The sequence below is a fragment of the Tursiops truncatus genome, chromosome 7, assembly GCF_011762595.2.
Source record: "Tursiops truncatus isolate mTurTru1 chromosome 7, mTurTru1.mat.Y, whole genome shotgun sequence".
NCBI classification, from domain to species: Eukaryota; Metazoa; Chordata; class Mammalia; order Artiodactyla; family Delphinidae; genus Tursiops; species Tursiops truncatus.
In genome coordinates, this window is record NC_047040.1 from 7,634,142 (window position 1) to 7,654,109 (window position 19,968).

General features: G+C 44.9%; 1 protein-coding gene across 18 annotated transcripts in view; it reads right to left on the minus strand.

Moving 5' to 3' along the window:
* The window catches only part of DIS3L2 (DIS3 like 3'-5' exoribonuclease 2), a 373,682-nt gene that overhangs the window by 113,471 nt on the left and 240,243 nt on the right, over positions 1–19,968 (minus strand). For 15 of the 18 annotated variants that reach the window (XR_012332932.1, XM_073807105.1, XM_033859543.2 and 12 more), the window contains one exon: positions 2,232–2,344. Coding sequence is in view for 17 of the 18 variants with exons in the window: in XM_073807105.1 (XP_073663206.1) it covers positions 2,232–2,344 (113 nt within the window). In the remaining variant the exon portion in view is untranslated. The other 3 variants (XM_073807119.1, XM_019923467.3, XM_073807118.1) reach the window with 2 other exon arrangements.

Below are 19,968 nucleotides of genomic sequence, written 5' to 3' on the forward strand. Positions count from 1 at the left end.
TGGAATGGGTGAAAACCTTAGATGATGGCCGTGTTGAAGCTGTGGTAGTTCTGGCAGAAGTGGGCTCCACAGGCAAGAGGGAGAGGCTAAGAAACCCTTGACAGAAGTTGGTGCCTCTATTTGTAGAGAGCCTTGGTTTCAGACTTGGAATGAAATTATGCCGTAACAGTTGGGTGAACTTACAAGCCTTGGGCCCCAGGCCAATCATGCATTTGGAATATGGTTCCTCTGTCTTTGTGTCTGAATAGACCCCTGGCAGATGGTATATTCCAGGAAATGATGTGATGGGGAGGTGGTAGGTATGGCGGTGGTGCCACAGGGTCATCCAGGGGAACCGATGTGAAGTAGTCAGTGACCGTTTTCAGATCTCTAGCTAGGAAAAGAAAACAGCCCAGGAGAACACTGCCTCTTAAAAAGATCTGCTACCACCCTTAGCATTGCCAAGATGACACTAGTCTTTCCCTACGGCCATGGCCCAGTCATAAAAGCATGGAGTCAGGTTCCTGGGACTCTAGGGGTGGGGCGTTTTCAGAGTGAGCAGCACACAGACCCCCCCAGTGGCCTCCTTGCCAGGGTCTAGACAGCACGTCCACAAAAGGGCCAGTGCCTACCGGAAACCAGCAGGAAGCGGGGATGCGTGTGCTCAGGAGCATGAGCTTCCCAAGCCCCTGTCTGGAAGGGGTGGAAGTGAAGAGAGGCCAGCGATAACTAAGAGCAGGGGAATGCTGTCCTGCAGATGTGTCTCAGTGCTGTGCCAAGATCTGCAGGTTCATAAAGGTCAGGGGCTCGGAGAACCGCCTTTCCAGGGCCTCTCCAGGATCCCTATGCTGCTGGTGTTCTCAAACCTACAGCCTGGCACCCCACGAGATACTTCCATCCGGAGCAGGCAGCAGGCTGAATTTTCCCAGAAGTTAGAGAGGGAGGACCCCAAAGTACAGTGGCCTCCCAGGACATGCTGCGAGTGAGGGCAGTGCTCAGAGCCTGGCTTTTCCTCTGCCAGCTGTGTGGGCACACAGGCGTGCTGGCAGTGGGAGCTGCCAATCAGAGCAGGCAGTGGAGGGAGACTGGGTAGCTGTCTCCTTTCTCTAGGTGATGACGTTTGGAAGTTCCCAGAATGGAGCAGGTTTGGCACCTGGGCTGCTTTCTCGCCCCTGAGAGACGGGGCCAGGTGGAGGGCTCCCAGCTGCCAGAAGGCCATGGGATACGTGGGTAGACGGAGGGGATACAGCCCTCACCTAAGTGCAGTCAAAGTGCAAACATCAGAAGTCATGTCCAAGGGCATGGGAGGAGGGAAGGGTCAAGCCAGTTGTATGCAGCAATCCAAAACTGGATCACCGGGTTCAAGGAAGTTAGGAGGTGAAAGTCATGATACAGTCAGTGATGTAAGATGAGCCAAATGAGCAGATGAACAGACTGTCAAATGGAGGCGGGAGAAGCCTGGAGAGGAATTCATGAGCTTCAGTGGGGGAATAACTCAGGTGTGGTCTTTTATTCACCACCAGGCCTAGGGCAGTGCCTGGCGCTCATCATTAAGTACTTGTCAAAGGAGGTCTAGAGAGACTCGGTGACTTACCAAGAGAGGCAACATCAGGACTAAGAGGAAAAGCCCAGACTTGGCTCCCTTTGCTTCTGCACCTCTGGGATGTACCAGGTTACCTTGTAAAGGGCAGGTCAAGAGCAGATCAGCCCCCACTCTTTACACCAGAGTTCAAAACTTTTTCTTAAAAGGCCACTAGTAAATTCTCATTCCATTCTCCTACAGTAGTGTGACGTCACCTCAGACATTACGTAAATGAACGGGTGTGACTGTATGGCAATAAGACTTTACAAAAGCTGTGGCCGGTGTGGGCCGACTTTGCTGAGCCCCACTTTGGAACAGCAGTTTGAAAGTTCCTCGTTTCTTTCTGAAGCTGACCAGTTGTCTGAGCTACTTACATGGCAGGGCCAGTCTGAAGGCCTGAGATGAGTGCCTGTGTCCTGCCTTGAGAACGCCTCAGTCTGGCTCCTCTTGGACATACAAGGGCCTAACGGGAAAACATACAATAACCGAGGGCAAACACTTTTCCGGGGAAAACCATTTTTTAAAGATCTCATTAGATGTGAGAAAAGATGTTCAGACAAGATTGCTGTCCCTCATGGATGTTTTTAAGGAGAAACAAACAAACAAACAAAGGAAGATGATTAAATAGAAGCACATCTTTCAATCCAAGAAACTGGAAACTGATTTTTACCTTCTGAACCAAGTAGACACTTGTAGCTCTCTCAGCAGCCACTTTATCCAGACTGGATCCCTCAGGAACAAAGTAACTGACGTCAGCGATGTGAACTCCCACTTCAAAGTTGCCTGTAGATGCACAAGAAGGTTGATCAGCCTGGAATGGAAGGCAAGGGCAATCCCTCCTGGGAATCCATCCGGAGAAGGCATGTCCCTCCCAGAGGTCACAGGGCTTGGAGTACAGGCTGCCATTTTCAGGCTGGCCCGGTGCGCCACCTACCCACTGCGGTGTGCGCTATATTTACTTTCCTCATTGTACTGCCAACAGGTGATGAGATTTTTATCCCATTAACCATTAACCATTTTTATCCCATTAATCATTTATCACATTAACCATTTTTACAAATGTTTACCATTTCTAAAGGCTTCTTGTCTTTGAGTAAACATCAGTAGACTTGTAAAAGAAGACTCATTTTGGATGACGAACAAATCCTTACAGCTCACTAGAAGGAGTTAATGCCTAAATCCTGCAGCCCCTGCCCCTGAAAGCACTGCCCTTCCTGTCTACCCCGGCCACAGCCTTTCCTCGGCCCCATGGCTGGCCTTCCTACCTTGATTCCACCCCCTCCCACCTAGCCCTCCACACTGTTGCTAACACCCCTCTCGTACCCATGGGTCTGCTGATGTCGCTCCTTAGCCTGTTACTCGTGCCCTTGCCCGGGCTCGCCTCAGTCCACCTCGCCAGCCTTATGGCTCATCCTCCACATCCTCTCCATGCAGCTGTCATGGGAAACTGCTTTCCATTCCCAGAACGTATCTTACCTCATCCCATTCAGATGCTTGCTTGGCTCATGCTTTTTCTTACGCTTGGGATAATAATCACAACAGGATCTGCCCATCAAAATCCTTCCTACCTTATAAGGGTCAACTGAAAGAGAATCCCAGGACAAGAAGAGATTCTCTGCCCTCTGTTAAAGCACCTAATCCATAACTGAAGATGCTTCTCGTCGTCTTCTCTTCAGAGCTTTCATCACTATCAGATATCACAGCACATCTTTATTGGCTCATGTGTTTACTGTCTGCCCCTACAGTGCAGGCTCCAGTAAGGCAGGGCCTTTTGTGTCAAGTCCACTGTTGTAGGCCCAGTGCCTAGAAGAATGCCTGACACACCATAGGCACTCAATGTTTGTTGAGTGAACGAATCAACAATTTGTTTGCCTACTGTGGTAAAAGACCTACTTTTTTTCCATTTTAGAATTGCCCTTTCCCTTCCTGGTGAAGTTGTTTTTTCAACAGACCCCGTCTTCTCTCTGAGTTCTACCAGAGACATGGTCAGATGACTCAGGCTGGTAGAATCATACCTAAAGTGGGCTTGGGGGCTGGTTAGGTTATACATTTAAGATTTCCTCTTGAACATCCCATCAATCATCTATCAGATGGAGTATATGTGATTATATGCACACAAAAATGCATATAATGGACAGAATATGGAAAAGAGTACACATGTGAAATGGCATATAGTTTGCAGAGGGGAAGCATAATGGGCAGACAGAAGCACACTGATGACACAAGCACAAAGGTGAACCTGCTGACAATTTAAGTATGTGCTTGATGGAATTCCGTTATACTCCATTCCTGTTCATAGTGATTGGTTTAGGCACAGGCATGTGACTCAAGTATCAAGAGATCTATTCTGAGCCTGTTTTCAGGGATTGATACAGGCTTCAGAAAAGAGGGTCTCTCTCCCAGGACCCTAGACAATAAGTCTGGAGCTGCCAAGGAAACATTTTTGCCACATAATCATGCGAATATAGAAAATAATAGGTCTAAGAAATAAAGGGAGGATCATGATGACCTCATTTGAACTCCAGGATCCAGCTGAACTTGAATTCTCACTAAAAGAATCCTGACTGATTCCCAAGTTGACTCAGAAAGAGTTACTGACACGTCACCACTCTTTCCTCTGGTTACCTGGATAATCAGTCTTAAGGTATCTCACATTTTAGCCTCAAATTTTGTAGCCATTTATTGTCCTCCTATTCCTTCTTCACTGGGAGATGATTCTTCCCTGTTTTTAAAATGGAAAAATGTTTAAACTTGGGGCGGTTAAAATAAAAGGTTCAGGGATGGAAAAGAATTTAAGATTCCCCACTCTCATCTGTCTCACACTCCTACAGGGCAGCATTGGGTTTCTCCACCCAGTCCTGTAACACTAATACATTAGGGAAAACCCAAGTCCATCTAAGAAATACTGGCTGCTATGGGATAACAGAATAGACTTATTTCCCACAGAGGAGAGGGCTGTCTGGAAAGCTGAGGAAAACCAGCGTGGCTCAAAGTTCAGCTGCCTCATCATGTGAGCCATGCAGCTGTGTTGCTGGGTCACTGGGAGCAGTGAAACCTGCCCCGCAATGATCGAGGAACTCAACCCTAACAGAATTCGGCCAAGCGTCTCAGACGGCTCAACAACTCCCAGTTTTGATATTACAAGTATCTAAAGCCAACACTTGGAGAAGGTAAAACAAAGTGTCTTCTTCTGAAGTCAGGATTATCATGCACGAGCCCAACAGGTAAATAGTGACCAAAGGACAAGAGAAGGATTATTACATCATGATATAAACCATAATTTTAGATTCAGTCTGTGTGTTGTTACTACACATGAACTTTCTGTCCTTAGTCAAAATTGACAAACTGACAAAGAGTTCATTACAGGAGATAAAACATGAAGGGGGCCAATCCAAACATATTTGAGAGGCTTAAATTTCAGAATTCCCAGAAGAGCCTCTAAAACCAGCAAAGAGAAGCTCTCTTATTCTCTCCTTCGGACCTTTTTTATGGAAACCCTAAGTAAATATTTTATTACATATATTTACATAATGTGAACTTGCGGAACTCCTGAGGTAGTGGCACTGAAGTTTTTATTCTATGAAAGAGAAAATATAAATCCAAAAGGTTATGTAGTAAACGCTGCCAAAACACCCAGGACCCGTTTGATGTTTGAAATGCGCTGTGTCTGCCATAGAAAATTATACTTCGAACATTTACATTAAAAAATATTCATCTACTGGGGTTAAGGTGAGTCCTGTGAGTTCTGAAGGGCTGGGGAAGCATAGGAAGGAAGAGTCCTCAAGGCCGGCCATGTCTGGCTCACTGTGCACAGGGCCCACAAACTTAAATACATGCAAATGTTCCTCTTTTTTTTCTTTCTTTTTTTTTAATTAATTAATTTTCTTGGCCACGTTGGGTCTTTGTTGCTGCACGCAGGCTTTCTCTAGTTGCGGTGAGAGGGGGCTGCTCGTCATTGCAGTACGCAGACTTCTCATTGCGGGGGCTTCTCTTATCGCAGAGCACAGGCTCTAGGTGCAAGGGCTTTAGTTGCAGCATGCGGGCTCAGTAGTTGCGGCACGCGGGCCCTAGAGCACACAAGCTTCAGCAGTTGCGGCGCGTGGGCTCAGTAGCTGTGGCTCACGGGCTCTAGAGCGCAGGCTCAGTAGTTGTGGCGCACGGGCTTAGTTGCTCCGCGGCATGTGGGATCTTCCCAGACCAGGGATTGATCCCGTGTCCCCTGCGCCACCAGGGAAGTCCGCAAATGCTCCTGTGAATGAACTTGAGTGGACACCAGAACTGCTTCATCCAATTAAAGCACTAATAGGACGTAAATAGGGGCTTAAGAACCATCTCTTCTAAGCCAGCCTTCCAATCAGCTCAGCCCCATTTCAACTATGTCCCTGCCAGGTGGCCCCTGACATACCCCCGGCGAGGGGTCGGGGAGAGCTCACATCTTGAAGCTACTTGCTCTACTTCTGAAGGGCTCTGTTCGTGAGAAAGTGCTTCCTTACGTGGATCCACGATGCGTGGAAACGGAACCACTAGATTACTCTAGCACTGGGCATCCATAAGAGGACCCCTCTGTTTAAGGCACTCACAGTCTAATGGGGTTGGCAGATACACCAGTGTGGTGATAATATGGTATTACCAGTGCTATGACAGAGGAAGGGTGCAAAACCTCATTCTGTGGGAGCAAGTTGAGCTGAAATCTGTTTTTACTTCAGTGAGAACATGTGAAAGTGTTTTGTAATCTACAACAACTACATGAACGTAATTTTGACAATAATGATGATAAAAATGATAAGGATAGCAGTAGTGACCATTTATTTAATATCTCTTTGTGCCAGGGGCTCCACACACATTAATGTACCTTTGACAAGAGCCATATAAACCGTGTTTCACAAAGGAATCATCTGAGGCTCAGAGAGGCTCCATGTCACTTGTCCAAGGTTACCTCGCTAGTATGCAATAAACCCTGGATTCAAAACCAGGTCAGACTCAGAGCCTCTGTTCCTTTTATTACCACCCCCTGCCCCCCAACCACTGTCATGGTAACTCCAGGACAAGATAATACAACCCAATTCTTCATCTCAGTGGGTCACAGCTAGAAATCCCTCCCTATCTTTTATGATTCAATAGAAGCCACATTCTTGGCTATGAATTCAGAAGTCCTGTCAGAGACTTCTCCCAGCCCTGTTCCCAGCCACATCCTGGTTCCACTGCCAATCTCTTTAGCCACTCGTAACAGGGACTCATTACAGAACAACCACTAAGCCGTCAACTCTAGTTCTATTTAATTATAACTCCTTAAGATCTAACAATTCCTTTCTACATTTCTAGTTTACAGTCATCTCTACCTGGTGGTAGAGTGACTGTCCTAAGTACCTGAAAGGGTCAAGGCTATTACAGGTGGGAAAGTATCACGCTTCCCTTACCAGGAGTGAGACCAGGGCCTTCCAGACTTCGGTCACTTGAGTTCACCTTTACCCACTGCTGAGATTGGACTGTGGTGACAGAGGCTCTTCTTGACCCAGTAGGGGCACCCCTTTTAATCCAGAATATAGGGGAACAACGTTGCTAAATATACCTCATTTAGCAAAAGCAAAAAATAATTGCTTCTGTCCAGGTCCCTAATGTCCAAACCTTTTCAGGCGTGTCTTGGCCTGACCTTCAGAGGGCATCTGGGGCCCGGCGATTTCTCCCTCCTCTGGCTCCAGGCCCCACTCTGGGTGCCTGCCCCCTCCCAGGCTCCTCTTCCTCTCCTTGCTCCTTACATGCTGGCATGCCCGGCTGCCTTCTCTTCCACCCTACCCTTTCCCCTGGGCTCTCATCCACTCCCAGGAGTTCAGGCAGCAACTCTCTGCTTTAGGCTCCTCAGTCGGTGCCGTCGGCCCAGACCTCTCTGAGCTCCAGACTGACGTACACAAGGGTCTACTGGGAACTGCCACTTAGCTGTCCCCTAGGCACCTCAGCCTCACGCCTCCAAAAGTCCCCACCTCCAGCAAAACCATTTCTCTCCCTGTGTTCTCCGTCCCAGGAAATGGGATCACCTCCACTAAACCAAAAAAGGCGCCGCAACTGCCCCAAACTGAAACACCCCAGGTTTGTCTTGGCCTGTGTCGATCCATCACTGAACTCCCCTCCCAAACATCTCTGAAATCTGCTCATCTCTCTTCTTCCCAATCACCACTTTAGTCAGGGCCACCACTGCTTCTTTCAAGGACCATCTAACAACCTGTGTGTGGCTCTCCCGCCATTTCTCAAACCCGTTTTCCACACTGAGGGTAGTGCTCTCTCCAAAATACAAGTCCCCGTGTCACTCCACTGCTTAAACCCTGCGGGGCCCTCACTGCCCCGGGCACGCAGCGCAGACCCGGCTTCCAAGGCCTTACTGGGCTGGCTTCTGCCACCGTTCCAGCCCCTCCGGCTTGCTTCTCCCACCGCCGCCGCCCACCCCCCCCACCCCCCCCCACCCCCGCACACTGTGCTCTATCACTGCTTCACAAAGAAGTAATGACAAAATTCTTTACCATGTGGGTCTGCCCTGGGCACGTTCAACTTTCCTGGCCCCAAGCCCTTAAGTGCCAGAAACTGTAACAGAACTTCTTAAGCTGCTCAAACCCATCAGGCTCCACACTCTTCTCCCTCAGGGTGTTTTTCCCGATTCTCTTCCTGACGACCTCCACCAGTTCTGCAGACCACTGTGTAAAGCCCACGCCCTCTGGCAGGCTTTCCCCAATGACCTAGACCAGGCTCCCCCCTCCCGACTTCTGTGTCTTCCTACGGCGTCTGACACCCTCCCTGCAGCCCTCCCCCGACCCCAACCCCCCACCGCTCACTGCAAGGGGGCTCTGAGGTAGGTACCCCCTCCCCACCCCCCGTAAGGGGGAAGCATGAAGGGCGGCGGAAAGCCTGAGCGCACAGCTGGTATATGACATTTACTGAATGAATAAGAAAGTAAAAACATAGGGTAGATTTGTTGCCACTCCGGTTGAAAGGGCTTGTAAACCCTGCCTGGTCTAACCGTAGAGTTAGATCCCCATACCTCCCCACACCGGGTCTTCCCAGAGTGTGTCCAACTTTCGCTTGCACACCTGACGTGCCTGAGAAACCACTACTCGCTAGTATAGTCCACTCCACCCTCAGACAGCAACGACAATGTAAAAAAAAGTCTCCCCCGTAGAGCCAAAACACATCTTCCTAGAGTTCCCACTTGGTGGACCAGTTCTACCCCATGGGGCCGCCCAGAACAAGCCCATCTCCTCAGGGGATAGCAGTCTGGCTTCGAGAAATGAGTGAAGTGGCAGATCTCTTCCAGCAGGGCAGGCTCTACTTTGGGGATAGCACCAGCTTTGAATGTTTACATAGTTAGCACGTAGCCCCCTGGATCTTCTCTCCTTCGGGCTAAGTAGCCATGTGGCTTGGCTGTGAGTCACTATCGTAATCCTCAACATCCTCCTCCCAAACATGCTCCTAATAACCACCTACATTCACTCAATTAGCCACTCAACACATACTTATTAGGCTCCTACTATGTGGCAGGTACTTTTTTTTCTAGGCCCTGGAGACATACAAGTAAACAAGACTGACAAGCTCCCTTCTCCTGTGGAGCTTACATTCTCGTGGGGAGAGAAAGACAATAAGCAAACAAATAAATGATAAGATTACTTACCATAGTAGAAAGGACTTTGAAGAAAATAAAACAGGGTTAGGGGACTTCCCTGGTGGTCCAGTGGTTAAGCATCTGCCTTCCAATGCAGGGGACGCAGGTTCGATCCCTGGTCGGGGAACTAAGATCCCACGTGCCGTGGAGCAACTAAGCCCATGCCCTACAACCGGAGAGCCAGTGTGCCGCAACTACTGAGCCCACGTGCCACAACTAGAGGGAAGCCCACATGCTGCAACGAAGAGCCCGCGTGCCACAACAGAAGATCCCGCATGCTGCAACAAAGATCCCATGTGCTGCAACTAAGACCCGATGCAGGCAAATAAATAAATATTAACAAATAATAATAATAAAAAAAATTTTTTTTAAAAAAACATAAAACAGGTGAGGTGATGAGAATGCCTGGGACCTACCTCGGATTTAGTTTGGAAAGGTCTCTCTGAGGAAATAGACTGAGACCTGTGTATACAAAAAGGATGTCACATGATGACATGGGGGAGAGCATCCCGGGCAGGAGAACAACCAGAGCAGAGGTTTGAAGGTAGGAGCAAGCTGGGTGCATCTAAGGAACAGAAGATTGGAAAGGAGAGAACTGGAAGCTAAGAGGCTAGTGAGGTAGATGGTGGCCCAACAAGAGATGCCCTGATGGGCCTGGATGAAGCATTTAGATTTTATTTCAAGTACAGTGGGAAACCACTGGGGAGTTTTAAGCAGAGAAATGACATTAGCTGAATATACCACATTCACTTCCTCATGCTGTCAGTGCCTCATCCTGCATACCATGGTTCTACGAACGCACCCGAGGTCACACTGGACTGAAAACAGCCTGAAGAAGACCACGATCTCTCAGGAATGGCACCGACAGGCAAACCAAGTCAAGCAATCCTTCAGTGACGTAATACGTTTGGTAAATGATGAAAAGAAGCATGACCTACTAGACACACTGACACATGCAACAGATATTGGGCTGCCTGACCCACAGACTGCTTTCTATCCAGTCTGCATGACGGGAACATGCTGCTCTTGCTTGGGTCACCCTCTTGACCTTGTGGCCAGTTTTCCCAACAACGTGAGTCTTAAAAGAGTGAGAAAACAGCGTTCTGAGAGCTCAGAAAGGGTAATACAACCAAGAGGACTGAGAGCAAGGGACTTCCTGCTGTCCAGACATCCCCAGCAAGGAGGGGCCTCATGTAGGGCACCACATCCAGCCAGAATGCAGGTCCTGACCTTATTTTGATCCCACTGAATTTTAGAGACAGACTCCATCGCTGAGAAGCAATTGGGCTTGGATCACCTTGTGGTCACACAACAAACTCCATCTTTTAGTTGGGGTAAGCAAATTCCCTTTGACTTTGGTGGAAACACTGATTGGACTGCCAGGTAAGAGGGACACCTCAAACTCTGATGTCTTCCAGTTCTGTGTGGTATTTGGTTATGTAATCAAATGCAAAAGTTGACCACTGGTACAGCAAGCCATGGCAGAAGTCCATGGCCATGACGTGGTGATGGTTTGAGAATATTTCAAAAGCTTAAAAGGGGTCAATGTAAAAAATTCTGGGACAAGTAAATCTGAGCATTGTAAGGTCCCCAGGCTTGAGAAGGGGGTTGTACAAGATGATTTCTTAGGTTCTCCTGAGGCCAGGATTTGAAGAGCCTGTGGACTGGTTTTTTTTTGTATTTTCTTTTTGCCACCCAGCAAAGGGTTAATGAGGAGCGTTAGTTACAAACTCCTTAACTGGTGACCTCACCTTCTGGAACCAAGCAGCTTAGAGAACCTTTTTCCTTCATTATTACAAAGGGCTCTATCAATCTGCAAGTACTCAACTAAACTGCCCACACAGCAATTTTTGTCATGTTCAATCTAATTCTCAGGAATCTAAGTTTAAATTTATATGAACAGCATGGAAGAGGAACACCCAGGTAGTAAATTCCACTTTTCCCCTTCCAAATGATGTGAGCGATGGCCTCCTTCATTAACAGGAAAGGAATGAGGAGCTGAACATGTGAGGCTGGCACACCCAACGTCTGGGAACTTCCAGGAGCGGGGAAAGCCCAGGTCAGCCGGTCAGACCTGCGACAGGGAGCCGAGCACCGGCTCATGAGAAGTTCTGAGTGCAGGAGGGCAGGCGTTTGATCCCTCCTCATTGCCAAAAGAGAGTGAAGTCAGAAGGGCCGAGAAGGACCTTCGAAGGCAGTTACGAAGTTAGCAGGTCCACGTAAGGGCTGGGAGTGGGGCGTGGGGTACGTGGGATGTGATTGGGGTGGACTGGCCATGGCTTCAGGGTTGATGGGGCTGCAAGAGGGAAACAAGGGGTTTCATTATACTGTTCTGTCTGCTTTTGTGCATGTTCAACATTCTCTATCCAAAAATTAAAAAAAAAAAGGTTTGTAGAGGTTGAAGTCAGGAAAGAAAAAAGTTGAAAAAGTAAAAATCCAGTTAAGTAAAACTAGCTACAAGTTTTAAAAGAAAGACAAGCCAACAGAGGCAGGAGAGGGTCACCACTTACGAAGAACAGAATTAAAATGTCCCCAGTGATGATCTCTGGAGGCTGAGGATATGGGGACTGTTCCTTTCTACATCATACACATTTGTAATGTTTCCAGCTTTCAAAGGCTGGAAAAGGAATAAAGATAAAAAGTATAAAATAAAAAATGTAAACTGGCTTAAAAATGACTGGAAAGAAATATATCAAGATGGTAACAATGGTTTTCTCTGAGTGGTAGGATTATAACTTTCTCTTTCTGCTTATATATAAATTCTAATTTTTATATCATAAATGGGTTACTTGTTTCACTGTTTTGGGTTTTTTAAAATAAAGAAACACCAACAAAGTGCTGTGTTCCCCCTCAGCACCCACCCTATCCCTGATGCCCCACCACACAGCAAGAGAAAAGCACCACTGGCCACCCCAGGCAGTAGGCAGCAAAGAGCAGGTAGCAGCTCATCGGCCACCTGTCCCGGAGGATAACGGCAGCTCAGCACTTTGCAGGCAAGTTCTATGAAGGTGAGCTCAGTAAATGAAGTAGCAGGAACTGGTCATACCCCACGTCTGCTGAATAGGAAACCACTATTTCCATGCCAGAAATGTGACTCCAGTTTGTAGCAGCCTGAGGCTTCTGCCACCACTTTAGAGGTTCAGTGCGTATGGTCACCATGAGGAACCTATTTCTCTTGCCTGCAGGAGCGCAGCGAGGCTTGCAGGATTCCAGCAGACTGGCTTCCCAAAGATGTAAGTTTGAAAACCAAATTTCAGCATGTTTTCACACTCAACTGTGGATTTCTCTATTTTTAAAAAGCCTCTCTATTAACAAAACAATTACTAGACTCTTAAAAGCCAAATTTAAAAGAGATGTACAGTTTTCAAATATAAACATCTATGCGTATTTAAATGCCTATTCACAAAATGTTAACTTATGAACAACTGCTTAATCCAATCCCAAACTCCCTTTCAGCTAAAATTAAAGCAACTTTCATAGTTACCTTGAATTCTGAGATGTAAAAGCTTCTAAAAGCTTTATATCCTGGTGACAGAACCCCTTAGTGGCTTTCCTCTCATTCTGGGCAAGTCTGTTTGGGTTTGTTATTTTTTCACCATACCTAATCAGCTCTTTTGGGATCTAATTACTCAGTTTCATTAATTAATCTCTTTGCATTAAGGAGAAACTTTTCTAATTCCCTAAAGCTTCACAAAAGTTAAGTAAAAATTATATCTATAACTTATGCACATTCATGATATGAATCCACCATACTGGTTCTCCCACAACAATAGCATACCAACTGCCTGCTTGTTAGAGCACTTCATCTGTGTTAATTCACTCTATGCTCCCAATACTATGACACAGATTTCTTTCTACAGATGAGGAAACTGAGGCCCAGGCAGGTCAGACTCCCAAAACTAAGCTCTTAACCCTTACTTTATGGGATGTGTCTGCCCCTTAGTGCCAGGTACTTGACTAACTTATAATTGCTTCTTTCTCAACTCCTGTAGGCTATGAGCACTCTCAATGTAACATTTAAAAAGGATTAAACGGTGACTTCGCAGAACACACATTTTAAGACCATGTATGGGAACAATACATATTCACCGAAATAAAAACCCTGTCACACACTCCTGTAACAAACGGTCACTTTCTATTTTTAAATTACCCATGTATCAATTGCGGTTATGACTCAGTTTTCATATAAAATATCCTGAACTGCTAAATCTTCTAGTTAACTAAATGCCAATCCTTTAATCATCAATTGTTCATAGTTTTAGTACTTCTGGATGGAAATCCTCTATAAATGTATTACATACTTCCTTTTCTTAATAGCAGTATATAATTCAATATTAATAACTTAGTGGCACTAAAATGAACATTTCTTTTGCATTTTGCAATAGATGCTGGTGTGGTACAGTAGGGCAAAGATGTCCCGTCCTCAGGACACACTCTCAAATTCACTTGTCACCTCCGTCACTAAAATGGAGTAGACTCTTCAGATGCAAAACCTCCTGGCCAATTATAACAACAGTTATCACTGATTAGACCTGGCAAATGGAAGATATTAAACTATTTCTTGATTAAATGAATCAGCTTCACATAAGTTTTATGGAGTATGTACTATTAATATTCATATTTTACAGATGAAAACATTCAGGCTCAGAGAGGTTAGACAATTTGCCCGATGTCACACAGTAAACATCAGAGCTAGGATTAGAGCATTGTTGGACTCCCGTATCAGTGTTCTTAACTATCATGCCATAGGGCCACACGGTACAGCCTTTTCCTATGGGGTTTTTATCATTCCACAGTTATCAGTATCCCTTGGCTTTTGGTTTCATAGCAGCTTGAGATTTCATTCATATACAATTCACTCAAAGTGTACAATCCAATGGTTTTTAGTGTATTCAGAGTTGCACAACCAACACCATAATCAATTTTAGAACATTTCATCACCCTAAGAGAAACTCCATATCTGTTTGTAGTCACTCCCTATTTCTCCCCAACCTTCCTAACCACAGGCAACCACTAATCTATTTTCTGTCTGTGTAGATGTGTCTATTCTGGACACCTCATTTGAATGGAATCTTATGATACGTGTACAGTCTTTTGTGATTGTCTTTCACCTAGCATAATGTTTTCCAGGTTCCTTCATGTTGTAGCCTGCATCAGTACTTCATTTCTTTCCATGGCTGAATATATTTCATAGACATTTGGCTTGTTTCCACTTTTGGGGTACTCCTTCGCTCTTTAAAATAAACTTTTTTTTTGAGGCATAAAATACATAAAGTATACAAACCTTAAGCATGCAGTTCAGTGAATTTTTATAAAGTGAACACCCCCCTCCCCCACCAGTTCAAGAAATAGAACATAATCAGAATTCCAGAAGCTTCTCTTGTGCCTCCTCAGTCTCTATACTCACCAAAGATAACTGCTTTTTCTGACCTCTGTAATCTATAACCATAGGTCAGTTCTGCCTCTCTTTGCACTTTACATAAATGGATTAGTACAGTATGTATTTTGTGTGTGTGTATCTGGCTTCTTTTGCTCAATGTTTTTTTTTTTTTTTTGCGGTACGCAGGCCTCTCACTATTGTGGCCTCTCCCGTTGCGGAGCACAGGCTCCGGACGCGCAGGCTCAGTGGCCATGGCTCACGGGCCCAGCCACTCCGCAGCATGTGGGATCTTCCCGGACCGGGGCACGAACCCGTGTCCCCTGCATCGGCAGGCAGACTCCCAACCAGTGCGCCACCAGAGAAGCCCGCTCAATGTGTTTCTGAGATTCATCCATGTTGCGTCTGAATTTACTCTGTACCATTGCTGTGGAGTATTCCACTGTAAGAGTATAGCACAATTTATCCATTTTGTTGTTGATAGAGACTTGGGTTGTTTTTAGTTTTCCCTATTATGAATAATGCTGTTATGAGCATTCTTCTACATATGTACTCCTTTCTGTTGGGTATTCATCTAAGAATGAAACTGCTGGGTCATGGAGTATGAATCTATTCAGCTCTATTACATACTGTACAACAGTTTTTCAAAGTAGATGTACCTGACTTTTCCCTTACTCAGTGTATGAGAGTTCTAATTGGTCCATATCCCCACTACATTTGGTATTGTCAATTTAAAAATTTTTTAGCTATTCTTATAGGAACATAGCAATATCTTATTGTGGTTTTAATTTCCATTTTCCCTGTGGACTAATGATATTAAGCATTTTTCATATGTTTTTGGCAGTTGGCTATCTTCTTTAGTAAAGTGCTTGTTCAGCTCTACATATTCTCAATAAGAGTCTTTTGCTGGAGATATATATATATATAAAACAAATATCTTCTCTTTCTCTATGACTTGCCTTTTCACTATCTTAATGGTGTCTTTCGATGAACAGTTCTTAAATTTAATGAAATATAATTTATCACTCTTTTCCTTTAAGGTTAATGCTTTTTGTGTCCCACTTAAGAAATCTTTGCTAAGGTCATGAGTTTATTTTTCTATGTTATGTTCTAGAGAAGTGTTAACACGTCTGGAAGTATTAATGTTTTACCTTTCACACTATGAGCCACATGCAACTGATTTCTATGTATGGCGTGAAGTAGGAGTCAAAGTTCATGTTTTTTTTCCATATGGATATTCAATTGATCCAGCACCAGTGACAAACCCCTCCTTTCCTTACTACACTGCAGTGACACCTTTGTTGGAAACCAGGTGATCATACACGTGTGGGTCCGTTTCTGGATTCTCTATTCTGTTCCCACTTTGACTTTTGAACAGCAATTAAATATTTATCACTTCAGCATAAGCTTACTAAAATTCCGTATCAATTTTAATCTTTCCATTTTTATATTAATAATAATTTTTAGTGAGCACTTACTTTTTGTCTGGCCCAGTTCTAAGTACCAAGGATTATCTCATTTAATCTTCCAGGCAATTTAAAATTAGCCGTTATTATCCCTGTTTTACAGGGTGGGAAATGTGAGGCCTAGAGAGGTTAATTCTTACCTCCAGAATATGGGCTGTGCTCTTCTTATTTTGTTGTCACACTATCTACTTTTGTGGAAAAGCATCAGGAGCATATGCAACTTTAGGCATTTATTGCTAATACCTTTAAAGCTAGGTTGTGTTTTTGCAACAATAGGCACAAATGGAGCTTTGCTCCCATAGCTTTTCATATACTCAGTATTTTGGAACTGCCAGACACCTGAGAAACTGTCTAGTCCAAACACATATATAGCTGGGGAAAGAGATTTTCAGAGAAATCACAGACATGCCCAAACTTACATGATGCAGTAGAGGCAAAGATGAGACAAGAACCCAGCTCTGCTCCTATTCCAGTGCTCTTTCTGGGACCACAACTGCCTCTCATCACGCAATGAGTGTGTTGGATCACTGAGGCTTCTTAGCTGGCTTCCAGGTTTACCTTGGTGCCAGATACTTGAGGATGCCTGAGTGGTGGGTGCCAGATTATCTTGGCTTTAATGAGCAAGGAAACTGGAACCAATCAGCAGAGCTGGAAGCAGATGAACAGGCCATAGTCCAAATTTGGTTTAACAAGGTGCACTGAGACATCCATGAAAAAAAGAGAATTTCCAAAGCCCAGACCCCACAGGAATCAGGCTAGCAAGATTTGAATGGAACATAGGAATAAGACTTAGAGGGGTGGGGCTGTGTCTCCACTTAATCTTTCCATTTCGATTCTGTGTCCTCAAAACAGGAACTCATTGGCAAGCATCCCAGAAGCCCACTTCGATGCCAGAGGCTTCGCATGACTATTCAGTTACTTGGATTTTTTGAGTCAAGGTACGATTCAGTAAAAAATGACCATACAACAAGGACAGTTAAAACTGTTCACTCACCAATGCCCCAGATGAATGGAGAAGACATGCACCTCCTTATGAGCTGATGGTTCTACAGAATTCTCCATTTCTCTTCCCAGGTTCATTATCAAGGGCCAGGCTATGAAAATAGGATTTGTCTGAGATCAAGTACTTGGGTTGCCTGGTATTTGCCTGAGGTCAGAATGCCCTCTGACATAAGCGACTGCAAGAGGAAACATCAGTGTTTCAAAACCAGGATTAGAAATGATTTTACAGAGGAGTGTAGGAGGAATAGTATTCGAAGCACCGGGCATCATAAAGATGTCAGAGACAAAACCCAGAAATGTATCCAAGTAGAAAACGGCCCTGAAGTGGAATTTTTCTTTTTCAAAATCTATGTTAGAGTTATCAGGGGTTCTCTTCTAGAATACAAGGAACAGATTTTAAAAACAATTTAATTTTTGATTAAATTAAATGTTGCACATAGTTTTTTTTGTTTTGCTTTTTTGTTTTTTGTTTGTTTTCTTGTTTTGGCCACACTACGTGGCTTGCAGGATCTTACTTCCCCAACCAGGGATCGAACCCGGGGCCCTGGCAGTGAGAGAACCGAGTCCTAACCACTGGACTACCAGGGAATTCCCATAAATCTTATTTTTAACCTACATGTGGGCATATATTTCTAACAGCTAACAGATTAAATTTTCCTAATTATTGAATAAGTGTGAGTTGCCTCTTACAGTACAGTATTCGATATTTAGGAAGGCCATCCCTTTGAAACATGGTACTTCAGGGTTCAGTTTGTTGAAGTGAACGAAATGGGGAAAAGCATAACCAATGGGCTAAGAGAATATGAGGAGCTGAATCTGGGGGTTTAAATTAAGGTACTGAGTCTGAGATGAAGTCAAATTCCGAAAGGCTAGAGAAGGCCTGACACGAGAGATCAACTGCAAGACCAGTAGCTAGAAAGCTGAGGAAAACAACTCAAGGTGAGAAGAATGGTTGAAAGGAGGGGTCCAGTACAAAAAGGGCAGGCAAGCGCTAGGCTGCCTCCTGAGGGTCTCGGGAGAACAGGAGAACATACAGGATTTACATCTCTATACATGTATCTGTCCCCTTGGCCCTCCTTCAAGGCAGGACAGAAATGGAATTCCAGCAGGTCCATATAGCAAAGGGCCGAGATGCTCTCCCCATGGTGCTTAAAGTAAGACTCTGGATTGTAAAGCCTATTTCCCCACCCAATGACCTAAGTGACAAGAGCCTAGGATTCAGTCTTTCTATCCCTGGTCAATAGGGAGTTTGTGTGGGCATGGGGTATAAGGTGGGGTCCCACCTGAGTTAAGGATTGCAAAGAGTCCTTTGCAATAAAATACCCCGTGCAAGGTTAGAAGTGGTGCAGAGCACAAAGTGATGTAATGCTTTAAGTCACCTCAGGGGCCAGTGCTATGTATGTGGCAGGAGAGGAGCAGACTAGGTCTCCTACTAGATGTATACCCAAATGATCTCTGGCTTCTGTTAGTGTGCAGCAATTATACTGCCACTGTAGTGCACTGGCAAGACAATTCTCGTGCTGGGGCTTGCAGGGTGAAACACAGGCATATGCTTCTCTAAAGGAAATGAACCTTCCTAATGTTACTCTTTCTGGGAAGGGGCAAGTCCTCAGATGGGAAGTGCAAAATGAAAGAAGGAGGCCAAGGTGTCTTTCCAGAAGCTCTTAGGTCTAGACTTCTGAAGGGCAGACGTTGAGGTGTGGGCGCCCGGGTGATGCTCAGTGTGGGGACAGGTCAGAACCTAGATGGGCCTGGATCTGGGAGCAGTGGAAAGCAGGACACTTCTTGATGCTTTGTTACTCTCCGTTGCTCTTCCTTTTGCTACCCTCTAAGGTTTAAGTAAAGTCCTGTTCAAAGGTCTAGTCTCAGTTGTGCTTGAGGTACTAAGCAAAGGATTATGGGCACCATACTTGGACCAAAGTGATGACAAGTCCTCTCGGCACCCAGGTCAGTGGGCAGAGGGAGTCATGGTTAGTAAGGAGGAAGGGGATGTCCAAATGGAGACTATCCACGTGGTCCAGCTGTCCTCCCCACCCGGGAATCATTCCTCTACTGCTAATCTCTGGTAATCTGAGTTTCTTTTATTAGACAAGGTAGTTTCCTTTTTGATGGTATCTTTGTAATAAAGGCTTTCAACCATTCTTGGCTCTCTGGTGAATAGCCTGTAGGTCAACATGGATCATATTTCAGAGTTAGGTACTCCCGGGTAGTATGAGGAAAGAAGCAGGGGTAGAAACCCAAAGTCCTATGTAAGGGGGTATTTCGTGTGGAAGGCAATGACAGAGGTAAACTCAGCCATGAGGAAATAGGTAACTCACTCAACCTTCAAGCATTAAGGAAACATGACATCAAGTATATTCTGATTTAGGCCATTCATCTGGCCACTAATCTGGGAGAGGGTAACAGAAGGTATTTAAGATTTCTAAACATACTGAATTTTTCTTAAGTTAAAAATGTCTGTGCACTTATTCTCATTTAACTGTATTGTGACCCAAGAACATGACCTGTATGATACCAATGACTTTTTGAAATATGCTTAATGCTTTAATACAAAGTCAATTTTTATATATGTTTTCTCTTGAGAAACACTTGAGAACACTGTGTAATCTTCATTTCTGGGTATTATACTTAGTTATTGGTTATTAGAGCTAGCTTGCTAACCGTGCTGTTCAAATTTTCTGTAGTTTTACTGAATTTCTGGTCTGTTTGAACTATCATTTCCTGGGAAAGGCATATTAAATTAACCCACTATGATGATGAATTTATCAATCTCTCCTCATATTTTTGTCAACTGTTGTTTTAATATATATTTTGAAGCTATAGCACTTGGTAATATGTTTAGACACTATCTTTTCTGATGAATTGATCCTTCTAATTATCATTTAGAGACTCTCTATACATTTAGTAATGTTTTCTA